General features: G+C 33.8%; 1 protein-coding gene across 3 annotated transcripts in view; it reads left to right on the forward strand.

Annotated features, from left to right (window-relative positions):
• Nucleotides 1-15,263, forward strand: part of CWC27 (CWC27 spliceosome associated protein homolog) — a 247,180-nt gene that overhangs the window by 112,384 nt on the left and 119,533 nt on the right. For all 3 annotated transcript variants that reach the window (XM_021076544.1, XM_021076543.1, NM_001243923.1), the window contains 1 exon segment: nucleotides 4,791-4,891. In XM_021076544.1, coding sequence (XP_020932203.1) covers nucleotides 4,791-4,891 — 101 coding nt within the window.

Below are 15,263 nucleotides of genomic sequence, written 5' to 3' on the forward strand. Positions count from 1 at the left end.
CTGAATTTCAAAATGCTTCAGTTATTTCTCTGTCATGGCAGTTACTGCTTTTGTTATGTACTGTTATTATTTATGTACATGATTATATCTCTCCTTGGGATTTAGACTCCTTGGAGACTTTCTCAAGGTACCAGTATACGTCAATGGAAAGAGCATAGACAGAATTCAATCTTATTTTCAATTTCTAGTTCTATCACTTTCTGGTAGGTTGTGTGTCTTCAAGCTTAGTGTTTAATCTCTAAACCTCAACCTTCCTACATGTAAAATGCTTATATCACAGGTTATTGAGAAGCTTATGTGGTAGGAAGGTAACTGATTTAAAGAATCTAGCAAAGTTAGCTTCCTTTCTTTCCTTTTTCATCTTGATTTCTGTGTCGTCACTTGAGAATGAGGGTACACATATTAGATGCTTCAGAATCGCTGAATGAATTAGTAATTTCTTTGTTATTACTAAGTTTGTAAACGCTACCATAATTTCTAGGCTCCTGATATTTTATTAGGATAATTTTTTTAAGGAATTTTTTTTTTTCCCCCATTGGAGCAGAGTATATTACAGATTTATCAGATAAAAAAATATATGCAATCAGAATTATCTAATGGAAATGGTAATGTCATACAAACCATGTTAAAAGTCAAATGAATCCAAATTAGAAACATACCTATTAGGAAAGAAATTAATTAGCTTAGAGTTAGTAGTAGCTTATAGAAGCTGTTTCTTTTGCCATACAAGTAGAAACTGGACTCTGAGGGAGCCAAAAAGATGCTGTCTGGACTCAAGCAAGCCCATAGTTTATATGCTTGATCTGTAAAAGGTATAAGATGACATGTACTCCAGGCTTATAAATTTTCCTCTTCATTTTAACAGATTCAAATATATTCTAATACCAATGGATAAATTTATATTCCAGAGAATATAAGATTGGAAACTCTAAAACTAGACTGTGGTCTAAAGACTAGTTTATAAGCTTGCACTTCATTCCAAGAGTTATTGATTCCACAAGTACTAACAAATGTTGTTTGAATAGCCTGAAAGGTTTTGACAGCATTGTAAAAATTTTAATTACTTGAAAACTTAAATATAATGAAACATACTTCAGTAATCTGTATAGGCCTAAACCTCTCTATGTCACTTTGTCTTTTTTGAGTTTTTACTCATCGTTGTTTGATTTATAAATTATTACACCTGTTTTGATAGTGTATCTACATCATTGACTTTTTAAGGATAAATTTTTAGCAGCTGGTATTATTCATTGCCCTTTTTAAAAATTACAAACAGGGTTGATATCCATATGTAATAGAGGTATTGTTCATTTATAATAAATAGTATAATAAGGAAGTATACCCACTTGACAAACAGATCTTAACTCTATATCATTTTGAACATATGATCTAAGTAATAGTAGCCATCATTTGTTGAACAGGGATTGAGTGCCCAGTATTTCACATAATTCTTCCCAGATTTTATAGCTGAGGAAACTGTGTCTCAAAGAAGCTAAATAACTGTTTTTAGGCCACTCAGACAATAAGTGATAGAAGTGCCTTTTTTTTTTTTTCTTTTTTTACATTTTTTTCCCCTTTATATGGCCACACCTGCGGCGTATGGAAGATTTCAGACTAGGGGTAGAATTGGAACTGCAGCTGCTGGCCTATGCAGCAACATGGGATCCAAGCCACATCTGCAGCCTATGCTGCAGTTTGTGGCAATGCCAGATCCTTAACCCACTGAGCAAGGCCAGGGAACAAACCCGCCTCCTCACAGACACTGTGTCAGGTTCTTTATCTACTGAGCCACAGTGGGAACTCCAGGGTTGGCTTTTAAATCAGGACTTTCTGAATCCAAAGTTAATCTTTTTAATAACTGTGCTCTGCTGACTCTACAATAGTATATACTTCCATTGCTTCTCATTCTTTGCATACTTCAGCTTATGCTAATAGCTAGTTCAGATAGCATGAAGCATTTCTTCTTCAACTTTCAAAATCATATTCCCCTCAAAGACCTTGGTCTTCAGAAAATATTATATGAATTGCCTGAATTATTTATTTACCAGAGTAAAAATATTTTAAATTAATATTTTAAAAAGATAAGGATATTTAGTGGATGAAACAAAGATGTGGTTGCCATTCCCTGTTTTCATATAACTTTAAGAAATAGGAAGTAATTACCTTTATCGGAGAAAAATATCATTAGAGCCTAAACTAGGCATTGATGGTGAGAATCAAGAGGAGCAGTTACATGTGAGAGAGCTTGGAAAATGACATACTTCAACAGTGATTCAGTGAAAGGGAGGGTGAACAGTCCCAGGGGAAGTTTAATGTTTGGAAAATGGTTCCATGATTAAATAGGGACTTCACGAGAAGAAGCAGATTTGGCCAGGGAGAAGATGACTTCAAGTTTGGACGTAGAGAGTTTGTAATTCCTGTGACATCTAGTCTGCACTGTCCATCTGGATGTAAGCCCTTGAAATGTGGCTCATTTGAATTGAGATGTGCTGTAAGTGTAAAATACACATTGCATTTAGAAGAGTTAGCAGAAGAAAATAATGTAAAATATTGCATTAATATTCTTATATTGGTTGTATATCAAAATGTTTTAGATATTTTGAGTTATTGAGTTAAATAAAATATGTTTTTAAAATTAACTTAACCTGTTTCTTTTTATGATTTTTTAAAAATAAATTTTATTTTTAAAATATTTTTTTTTAATGTGGCTACTAGGGAACCTAAAATTGCACATATGTTTTACCTTATATTTCTGTTAGGCAGCACTAATGTACATGGAGATTTGTAATAGATAGTTAGAAATGTAGGGCAAAACATCTAGATTTGGAAATAACCTATTATAAAAGTAATAGCTTATAAGATTAGATAAAAACACCAACATGCAGGGTTAGAAATGGAAGAAAAAAAGCCAACAATTATAGGATGAGAAGAGAAAGAGTAAGCCTCTGAAGTGGTACATAGTCTGATTAGCATAGAATTTCAGAAGGATGTAGTTCATATCATTGAATGATAGAGAAGCCAAAGAGGAAGAGGAGGACTGAGAAAAGGCTATTGAGTTTGATTGATATAGAAGCAGTTTAAGTAGAGTATAAGAAGGATAGATTGCAAGAGATTAAGAATTAGAGGTTGATTAATTAGACTCTGTATATGAACTATTCTTTCATGCAAGGAGTCCTCTTGTAAAGATAAGCATCACTTGATTGGAGCAGAGTACAGCGAAATTTGAGCATGCTGTTGGCTGAATAAAAAAGGATCAGTGAAGTAAGAGTGCTTGAAGTTGTAAGAAAGAGAAGATAATTCCTATACTAAAGTCCTAATGCATTGGGTCTCAAACTTGAGTGCACGTTAGGATCACCTGAATAACTTGTCTCAGGAGCAAATTCCCAGGCAACATCCCACATCTAAATAAATCATTTTCTGCAGATGCATCTCCCCAAACATGTTTTAACAAGTACTTCTAGGTGATTACGGTGTATCCATCAAGACAAACGAGTCAAGAAAATTAAGTGTTCTGGTGAGGATGTCATTGAAATGGCTGACCGTAGCATGCAGAATGGTTTGAGAGCTAGCTGGGGTTAGAATAGGGCTAGTGGACCATGAACTTCCATTAAGGAGTTGGCTTTCATCAATAAAAGAGTGAGCACAGGTTCAGCAGGAATCAAAGACTGAGAAACCTAAAAATAGTAGATTTTGATTGGAGAGGGAAGTGTAAGAATTTAGGACCTTGGAGGCCAAGCAGATATGGCTATGTGTGCTTGCTGTGGAACAAAGGTAAAAAGAATTTTTTTTTTAACCTAACATAGGGCAGAGGTAAAAAAGAATGAGATTTGGTGTTTAGGAGGAAGCACTAAAGACTAGAGCAATATGCTACTATTTAGATTTAAGATTTTGCTAACCTTATTTGGGTGGTCTTTAGAACATTCCAAAATGTGATACCTCCTTTGACTATGGTGTTCTCTGTGATCCACTCTAGCTTTTTGAAAATAGAATGGATGCCTGACATTCACAGATATAAAATGCATAGTTTTAACAATTCACAAGTGACCCTTAGGGTTCATGGCAGAAGCAGTTAATAATTTTTTCCAAGGTATGAATTTGAATCTCCTGTCCTGAAAGTGGCTTGTAGAAACTAGTCACTTAACTGGTGACTTGTAATGAAGCTAATATTATGTCTCCATGTGCCTTTAATATATGATTGTATTAATTATCAAAATACCTCAGCCTGATAGATTTCACAGAAGATTAATTGACAAATTGTGGTATTAAATGAATTAAAAACTGAGTTTAAAAAAATTTTAGTACTGCTCCTAGCATGTAATAATTGCTTAACAAATGGGAGTTATTGGTGCCAGCTCAGGAATTCAATAAGTTTCAAAACCAAATAATTTTCTGTATGCCTGGGTTTAATGCACAGTATTCATATTTTTAAAAGTTCATTTTGATTTGAGATCTCCATAAATTATTAAACTGAAACTAGAATGTTAAATTTGCAAGTAAACAAGAGGGAGAACAATCATTCATTTATCACTCATCTACTTCTGTTTGATATACTTGAAAGGAGCTGTGTTTCATAGTAATACATATTATATTGCTATTATGAAAATCACAACTTTGAAAATACCCTTAAGTATGTTTCTCTGCCACAAACACATATACACAAAAACAAAATGAATTACAGTAATCACTTTTTTCCCCTTAGAGATTTAGTGTACCTGACAATCAGATTTAGTTGTTTTTGCTATGCAACATTATCTCTATTATATACTTATATAATTATTTTTGTTTTATAGTGAAGAGCTCAGAAAAGAAGCAAGACAATTAAAGCGGGAACTCTTGGCAGCAAAACAAAAAAAACTAGAAAATGCAGCAAAACAAGCAGAAAAAAATGAAGGTAAGGGCATTTATCAAGCTTATATTTTTCCCTTGGTACTTATTCCCTCTCTCCATCCTGAGTTGATTTTGTTGTTGTTTTTGTTGTTTAATACTTTCTTTGGACAGTTAGCTAATAAAATAAAGTTTCTGTTAGGACTTTTTTCTTTTTTTGGCTGTGCTCATGGCATGAGGAATTCCTGGGCTGGGGATCAAACCAAGCTACAGCAGTAACAACACTGAGTCCTTAACCACTAATCCACCAGGGAACTCCTCTCAGGACTTTTGTCTGAGAAGAAAATTCAATCAAACATGATCATAACTTGTGTTCCTTAACAGAGTACTGAATATCAGACAAAACTTAAATGTTGCCATAGCACATATCTAGAAGTGCACAAGATTAGAATTTCATTTTTCATATGACATACCCTATAAAACATTTAAGAGAAGTGTTTAGGCCCTTTTTTTGAGACTTGTGTAAACATTATTCATACACTGGTTTGAACAGCATTAAATACGAAGTCTTGTTTTGGGGAGGTTTTTTGATATTGCTCTTATGTTTAGGTACAGAAAATCTAAAATATTGATAAAACTGATCAAAAGCTGATCAAAATAATACCCTGCTTTTTATACAGGTTAAATATGTTCTTTATTACCCTGTGCTTTTTATATAGCTAGAATATTTTCAAAAAAGCAATTCCATTGAAGATCTTTATTTTAAAACTATTTCAGCTGTAAAACATGTAATATTCAGTTCCCAAAATAGCAGTTGGAACCCTCAAATCTCTTCTTTTCACAGTAATAAAATACATTTTAGATTCAGTGAATGTAATCAGAAATTTGATTGTTACCTTTAATAATGTATACTAAATTTGGCTTAACAAATTTGCTTTGTGCATGTATCTTGTGTATTCTCATGCTTTGGGAAAACATGAAAAATTTTTATCTAGTAGATTCTGTGACAGTCACTGGAGATATATCAAAGCATAAGATGTAACATCCAACCTTAAAGAATACATATTCTAGGAGTTCCCATTGTAGCTTAGGTTAAGAACCAGACTACCATCCATAAGGATGTAGGTTTGATCTCTGGCCTCGCTCAGTGGACTAAGGATCCGGCGTTGCCACAAGCTGAGGTGTAGGTCACAGATATGGCTCAGATCCTGTGTTGCTGTACCTGTGGTGAAGGCCGGCAGCTGCAGCTCCAATTTGACACCTAGACTGGGAACTTACATATGCTACAGGTATGGCCCTAAAAAGGGGGGAAAAAAAGGAATACTTATTTTAATACAGAACAGTGTACAGCATTTGGCCATAGGCATTACTTATTTTAAGTAGCACAAGTAACTACTTAAAATAACTATCTAAAGCTCATAGTTCTTAGATTATTTGTATCATGTCCATAGTGACTATTATAGTAAAGGCAGGTACTTGGTAAAGAACTTGAAGTCATCAAAATATCTTTGAGTGCAACTAATTATTATTATTAAAAATTTAACTTACCAGAATGACGTAATTATGAACTGAATTTTAAAGAAAGGATAAATTGCCAAAAAAAAAGTCTTTGGAGCTCCCTGGTAGCCTAGTAGTTAAGGACTAGCATTGTTGCTGCTGTGGTATGTCTTCGATCCCTGGCCCACTGGCCCATGAACTTCTGCATGCCATGAGTGTGTCCAAAAAAAAAGAAAAGAAAAGATAAACTTTATGTGACTATATCATATAGCTAAATTATAACTCAGAAACAAGCTATATTCATAATATTGAGATTTGAAAGAGTACAGTGAGCATTATTTAATTTAAAGTTTATATATAGTTTTACCAGGGGGTTATTTCTTAGGTTTAAAGAGCATTTTAAATATATGAAAGCAGTTCCTTTGAATTATAAAGATCTTTTATTTAAAAATTTTATTCCTTTTTGAGCTAATAATTATGATTCTCCTCCCCCCCCTCCCTGCCACCACTCCATGTCTCAAGAGTCATAGTGGACTAGGGGTGTGAGGTTGGCACTAGGTGAAGGATTCTTGCCTTCATAGTTCATCATCTAGTGGCAGTGAGAGAATTGCAAGGATATAATTACTGAAATAGAGTTGTATGGTTAAGGTCTATATTAGATGTAACCAATACTGTTAATTTATTTGCCTTTGAAATAATTAATACAATTAGGTAAAGAAAGGTTTGAGTCTCACAAGAATGATTTCTTAACATGAAAGAGAAATTCTTTTGGAGCTTATTTCAGTCATTTATGTGAAAGTTAGACAGGTGAAAAATCTTTCTATGCCAGAATTAGAGAGTTATATTAGTAATTACTTTTCTGAATTTATTCCTTAACATCATTTAGAAACACTTGTATTTTCCCTAAATCTGAGAGACGTTTAAAATTAGCTTCAAAAAAATTGGATCATTTGGTTGGTATCATTTTTCTTCCAATCTCAGAATGGGTCATTTTACTTCTTTTTATTGTTTTATTTTGAAATAACTTTAGACTTACAGAGAAGCTGCAAAAATTGAGAGTTTCCATATACCTTTTATCTCAAGATCTTGTTCAACCATAGTACAATGATTAAAAAAAAAACAAACCAATAAATGTTAAACAGTACTATTAACTAACTACAAACCTTACTAGACTTTCACTGGTTTTCCCACTAACGTCCTTTGTCTTTTTTATGATCCCATTCAGAATTCCATACTGTATGTAGTGATCATGTCTCCTTAGCCTCCTCTCATTTGTGACAGTCCCTCAGTCTTTTCGTGTTTTTCGTGACCTTGCAACTTTGAAGAGTCCTGGTTAGATATTTTGTACAATGTCTCAATTTGAGCTCATCTCCTGTTTTTCTCATGATTAGTTTGAGATTGTGCCTTTTTTATAGATTGACACTTAGGTCTTATGTTCTTCCCAGTACATTATAACAGAGGTAACAATATGTCTACTGTCTTTTTACTGATGGTATTACCATGATCACTTGGTTAGAGTGGTTTCTGCTGAGTTGCTACACTGTGAAGTTACTCTTTTTCCCTTTGAGTTTATAAGTGTTGGTGGGGAGGTACTTTGAGACTCTACAAATATCCTGTTTCTTTTCAAGCTTCCTCCCAATAATTTTAACATCCATTGATGGATGTTGCCTATACAGTTATTTATTGTGACATTCTATTAGTGACTGTTTTCCTGATTACTGCTACTTTTGTTACTTGGAATTCTTCTCTAAGAAGAATTTACTATTTTTAATAGTAATTTTGACAGTAATACTAGACACTCATTATATAAAATACTAATGGTTATAGAATGCTTTAAAAATTATATTTTCTTACAAAATAAACAGGAAAGTATTAAGACTCAGTTTCAGTTACTACCAGTGACATCAATTAAAATATTAAAAAAAAACTTTAATGTGTTTTCACAGTTTTTTAAATAATCGTATTATTCCTTGAAAGGTGTGTGTTTGTGAACCTGCATACATTCTTAAGTAAACCTTCCAGTAGTATTATTTCCTGATTTTATGAATTGATCTGGCATGTCTAATGCTAACTAACTATTGCCACTCTATTTTAGAATTAATGTATTATCCTTAGATTAAAAGCACGTAAGAAGAAATCCATAAGAACAAGAAATCTCTGTATTCTATTGTATTAATTTTCCTCATTTGTCCTTGTATGAATGGAGATCTTCTATTTAGGCAGATATAATTTCTTCTTTTATTGTCTTAGGAAATCACCTTTGATCAAGGAATAATACTCTTTTAATGTTATAATCTTTACTCAATTTCCTGGGCTAGATCTTTAGCCACATTTGTATAGATAATTAGGAATTTATATTCTAACTGTATAGTTCTGCTTCTCAATCTGTTCTGTCACCTGAGGCAAATTACTTTAAAATCAGGACCCATCTATTTCTCTGTCTATAAATTCAAAAATAAGTATGACCTGCTGTTTTACTTTTGTAATGTTTTATTGCATTTACTTTTATTAATTCTTTCAGTTCCATTAGAAAATAAAATAGTTAAAAGCCATTGGAAAGAAAGATTGTTGCTTTACATCAATACTTTGTGTCCCATACAATTGAGCAATCCTAACTACATTGCCATTTGCTATTACCTGATTGTAGTGATAGTGCTGTGAGTATATGCACGTGCCCAAACCCATCAACCTGTACTCTTTTGTATGCCAGTTATGCCTCAACAAAGCTGTCCCCCAAAAAAGAATGTTAAAACCCCAAACCTCTTCACATCTCTGCTCTAGTATGAAACCATACACTATTACTTGAGTCAGTGTATTAATCTTTTTAACACCAATGTAGAAAAAAATTTCTCTATATAGTAAAAAGGTATGTGGGACCATCCATTTTTCTTTTCAATCGTCCCAATAAAGCTCAAGGTCAGCTATTCCTTACATCACAAAGATATTGTCAAATAATATATATAATTATGCCTCTGTATGTCAAGAAAAGCATTACATAACCTCATAATTTTTGCCATTGTTTTGCCACCTATTTACTTTTTAAAGGCCTCAGATAACGTATAAAAGGAGGCTTTAGTAAATGAAAGAAAAACTTTAAAAAAAAAAAAAGCCATTATAGTCATAGAATGAGAATTTTTAGAGCAGCATGAAATTTGGCTCTAAAGTTCAAAACAGTTACATTTCTTAGTTGAATACAGAATCTGTAGTAGGCTCTAACACCCCAGTTTAGGTAAACAAGGAATGTTGTATTTTACTTTAGATCCCAGCACTGTCAAAAGAGATGTACTACAGGACAATCCTATTTACAGCCTGGGAGTCTCTTTAGTCCCTCTGTAAATCATCCAGGCCTGTGCGTAGGATTTTTGTAGGGGTAATAAATTTCAAATAAGATTGATTGTTAATTGGAGATAGAGTTGATTTCCTGTGTTGGCTCTGTCAGGTTCTTTAATAAATTATATAACCTTTTTCATTAAATTATGTCTCTTAAGTCCTTTCCAGATTTCTTTAAGTTTCATCATCTCAAGACCAGTACCAAACCCAACACAGTCACATCGAGATACAGGTTTGGACATATTCTCTAATCAGCTTTAGGGAGATAAGGTGTCAGATCCTCTTTTCAAAGTTTAAGCACACAATACCTGCTCTATGACTAGTGCCAGAAGTTATAGGAGGAAGAGCAATCTGAGCTTGTAAATCAAGAAAGAATTTTAAAGCCTCTTCATGAAACATATCCCCAGGGTGCTTAGTACCTCTCAGATTGCACGGGGCCACTTCAGGTTTCTTCAAACTATTTTTTTTAATGCTGAATTAAGTCAGACTAGGGCCCCTCAGGCTTGATAGGTTGTGAAAGTATATATTTTTGACTACTTTAAATCTATCTAACATATAATGTTAAACTAGCTTAATCTTGGTTTTTATAAGAAACAGAAACCCTTCTGGAATGTTAGCTCTATGTTGTGCCCAGTGCCATGTAGTATGAATTCCTCTCTTTGAGCAAACTCAGCCTTTTTTTCCTAAGCAGTTAACTCTCTTTGGGATGCTTCAATCATGATTATTTTCTTGGAGTATTATTTACTAGAAGTATCAGATCTATTTTTCACATAGTCTACTGTGAGTGTATTGCTAACTTTTAATGTTATATATGTGAAAAAGTGAAAATATATTTGTCTTTGACTCATAAAAGTCTCTCAGTTCAGCCATCAATAATACTCTATTCTTACTCTGGGGATAGTACTAACAAATTGATTACCTGGTTTTAAGTTCAAAAAAGATTAAAAAATAATAAAAGTGTGAGACAGTACTCTTTAAAAGGGCAAATTGATAGTATATAAAGTCTATCTCAAGAATTAGAAAAGAAATAAATAAACAAGCAAAAGAAAATTCCGGGAAGGGACTATTTTATTGGACGAAAACATAAAATTAAAAAATGTTTTAAAGTGTGAGAGAAAGGCATGGCTAGCAACATCCATTCAGGTATCAGTAAGAGGTGATACCTGACCGCTTGACATTAGAGAAGGAAATACAAGAATGTGGTAGTGGATATTATGGATCCTTTTGCTGTAAATGATACTTCATTATATTCTGAAAGCATGTCAGTATTAAAATTACCGATGCTCATTGTAATGACCTTGATTGATTAAGAAAAGTTTAGATTTTATTTATTATCATTTAATAAGGCAGAGAATGGGCAATGATTCTAACCTCATTTGTGAAAAAACTTGTTTTTAATTATTTTAATCAATTAAAGATAAAAGTCTCTCCTCTGAATTATTTAATTGTGTGGAACACCTTATTTCCTGGAAGTCCTGGAAAAAGAAAACTTCCTTCTTAGCCAGGACATTGCTTTTTGGAGCTGCACCCATGGCATATGGATGTTCCAGGGCTAGGGACTGAGTCAGAGCTGTGGCTTCTGGCTTATGCCACAGGATTATGACCTATGTAGCAGCTCAGGGCAATGCTGGATCCTTAACCCACTAAGCGAGCCCGTGGATCAAACCCGCATCCTCATGGATACTAGTCTGGTTCTTAACCCACTCATCCACAACAGGAATGCCAATAAAGATTTTTAAAAGCATATAGCAAATGTGAAGATGTACATACTCTCATAATTACACTAAGAATTTAATCTCTTGGTAAATTAAGAAATGATCATCTTTCATTTGAGAGTCCATAAAGTACTCTGTTCTTTTTGGACAGTCCATCAAACTTTTCATTAGTCATCATGAGCAAATCTTATTCAGTGTTACTTTGAGAACCATACATTATGGACATATTTAACTTTTTTTTCCCTTTATGGCCTGCACCTGTGGCATATGGAAGTTCCCAAGCCAGGGATCTAATTGGAATTGCAGCTGCAGGCCTACAGCAGAGCCACAGCAACACCATATCCAAGCCACATCAGCAACCTACAACACAGCTTGCAGCAATGTTAGAACTTTAACCCACTAATCAAGGCCAGGGATCACACCTGCATCCTCACACAGAGACTATGTCAGGTTCTTAACCCACTGAGCCACAACGGGAGTATAGTATATAGTGTATATAGTATATATAGATGAAGTATAATTCATTTACAATTTGTTTCAGGTGTACAGCAAAGTGGTTCAATTATACGTACATATATTTTTTTTCAGATTCTTTTCCCTTACAGGTTATTACAAAATATTGAGTATAGTTCCCTATGCTATACAATAGGTCCTTGTTCATTATCTGTTTTATATATAGTAGTATGTATATGTTAATCCTAAACTCCTAATGTATCCCTTCCCCCCCTTTCCCCTTTGGTAACCATAAATTCGTTTTCTGTTCTGCGAGTCTATTTCTGTTTTATATAAAAGTTCACTTGGGAGTTGCCATTGTGACTCAGTGGGTTAAACACCCATGCTGTCTCTATGAGGATTTGGGTTTGAACCCTGGTCTCACTCAGTGGGTTAAGGATCTGGCATTGCCACAAACTGTGGCTTAGGTCGCAGAGGCAGCTCAGATCTGGTGTTACCATAGCTATGACTTAGTCCTCAGCTGTAGCTGTGATTCAACCCCTAGCCTGAGATCTTCTATACACTGCAGGTACAGCCCTAAAAAGATAAAAAAATGCACCTTTGTATAATTTTTTTTTAGATTTCACATATAAGTAATATCATATGATATTTATCTTTCTTTGTCTGGGTTACTTAGTATCATAATCCCTAGGTCCCTCCATATTGCTGCAAGTGGCATTACTTCACTCTTTTTTATGGCTGAGTAATATTCCGTTGTGTATATATACCACATTTTCTTTATCCATTCATCCATCAGTGGACATTTAGGTTGCTTCCATGTCTTGACTATTGCAAATAGTGCTTCTATGCATATTGGGATGCATGTATCTTTTCAAATTATGATTTTCTCCGGATACAGGGCATTTTTAATTTTTATGTGCAAAAAAATAATAAACTATCCAATCCATATACTTAAAATTTTTTTTTTTTTATTGGAGTATAGTTGACTTACAATGTTGTATTAGTTTTAGTTGTACTTTTATGTGTCTTGAATTCTGTAGCATCTTGCAGACCTCTTAGTGGTTACTTAGGACTCATCTACTGCTACTTTTAAGAACAAATGTGTTACATAGGGTATCTTTTTGCTACCCTTCACTGTCTTACTATAGTTCTTTTGTTTTGTTTTGTTTTTTGTCTTTTTAGGACCACTCCTGCAGCATATGGAGGCTGACAGGCTAAGGATCAAATCAGAGCCATAGCTGCTGTCCTATGCCACAGCCACAGCAATGCAGGATCTGAGCCACTCTGCAACCTACACCACAGCTCATGGCAACACCGGATCCTTAACCCACTGAGTGAGGCCACGGATCAAACCCATGTCCTCACGGATACTAGTCGGGTTTGTTAACCACTGAGCCATGACGGGAACTCCTTAATATAGTTCTTAATATCGTTTTTTCATAATCATTGTTTCTGCCTAGTGATTGATGCAATTTCAATGTGGGAAATTTGATAAGATCCCTAAGCTATATTTTTAGTAACTGCAGATTATCTTCCTTTTATTAATATCAATGCCATTCCTAACCCATTAAAAATAGGCTTGGTAATTGATACAGGTAAATATTAACCTTTGGCCATAACTATCTCTTTTTAAAAAAAAAAAAATGAATTAGTTCTTCCAATTATAAAAGGAATATATGTCCTTTGCAAAAATATCGGAAGTCTAGAAAAACCTAAAAGCTAAAAAAGAAAGATCACCCCATAATACTGCTTCCAAAGATAGCCACGGTTAACTTTGTGATATTTATTTGTCTAGACATTTTAATCTTCATGCCAGAAACACACATGTGTATTGTTTTCCCATAATTATTTTATTATAATCTTTTCTGTAATATGCTTTTTTTCAAACTTACCAAGTGAAATTGACCAATAACTCTTAAATGGACACCTTGCTTTTAGGGATAGTTCTTAATTCTCTCAGATCAGACAGAATAAGATTTAGAAGATGATGGATGTAAAGACTGAATAAATATAGATGAGAAGTGAAAAATTTCCACCCTTTTCATCCCTAGGCTTTAGAAGATGTGAGGGCACTGACACTCAGGGACTCCATCATTACTGATGGGAATTATATATACCTTTCATAAATTAAAACAAAATAAGAAAATACTGCCTGACATTGCCTGGTAACCTGCCATCTTGTCATTTCTCAAATGGCCACTAATATGCAAGGAAACATAATCAGATGTATATTTGGAGCCTGAACTGAAATAATTACAGGTTTGTCCACTTTAAAAAATAATAGAGATGAGGGCTGTTCATGTGTACATGCACATGTTGTTTTTTATTTTGTTTTGGTATTTAAATTGTCTCAAGGGGGGAACTCATATCGTCATTAAAAGTTTGATTATAACCAGCAGTCCCATTTGGGAATGGCGTTGTTAACTATTCCAGACTTCTGTCAGGACCTTATTTTAAGTAAGATGTTTTAAGTAAGATGTGACATTTTCTGAGGCTTTGCCAAAAATGACATCAAACATATAATTCATTTGAGTGCTGAGTTTCTTCAACATCTTGCAGCACTTAATCAAATTTGAAAAAGATACTCTTTTCACAACTTTATAGTGTAAACCTGTGAATATGTTGCATTAAAACTTTCTTTGGACAATTTAATCTGTGTGGTATTAGGCTGATTTTTTTTAATGATTAATGCAATATGCTGACAGTTTTAAAGGGTTGTATTTTCAGAATTCTTCACATAAACTCCTGGCAGATGGTATAGATGCAGGTTTTCAGTATTAGTAATTTTTCATACAAAAAATATAATCCATAAATTATATTAATCTCTGTTTAAAATTTTGAAATGCTAGAAAATATAAAGAGAATGATGAAGTTCTCAGAACTAAGAAGATGTCAAAATATTAAGAATCATTAAGAATCTGTTTTGAAGTACAAAAGGAGTTTATATTGATTTTTTTTTTAATGACTGCACTGGACTGTGAGCTTATTTAAAACATTATCTGGCAGTATGTTTAAAATGTGAAAGTAGGCTAGCCTTAAGCAGTGTCTTGAGCATCAGAAACTTCTGTCTTGAAAGTACTCTACATAGTTCTGTGCAACATCACAGAATTTTGGTCCTGAAAGTAGCATCCAGCCCAACCCCTCCATTATATATAGGAAACCAAAGGCCAGGCAATGAAGGGGCTTCCTTAGAATCACACAACAAAGGATTAGAACTGAGGTCCCCTGGCTTCTATCCTAGTGCTCTTTCTACAACTCTTATTCTTCAATTTGATCCAACCTTGAGTAGGAACAGTCTATAAAATTCTAATGGATATTTATTAAAATCCACTTTGGTTAGAGTGAGAATAATTGTTTCTAAAACTTTCTCAACAAACCTAGAGCCTTTTAAAGAGCACATTATTATTATACTTGTTGTGTCTTTTCAAAGACTAAGCATGTAAT

The sequence above is a fragment of the Sus scrofa genome, chromosome 16 (genome assembly GCF_000003025.6).
Source record: "Sus scrofa isolate TJ Tabasco breed Duroc chromosome 16, Sscrofa11.1, whole genome shotgun sequence".
In the NCBI taxonomy this organism is placed as follows: domain Eukaryota; kingdom Metazoa; phylum Chordata; class Mammalia; order Artiodactyla; family Suidae; genus Sus; species Sus scrofa.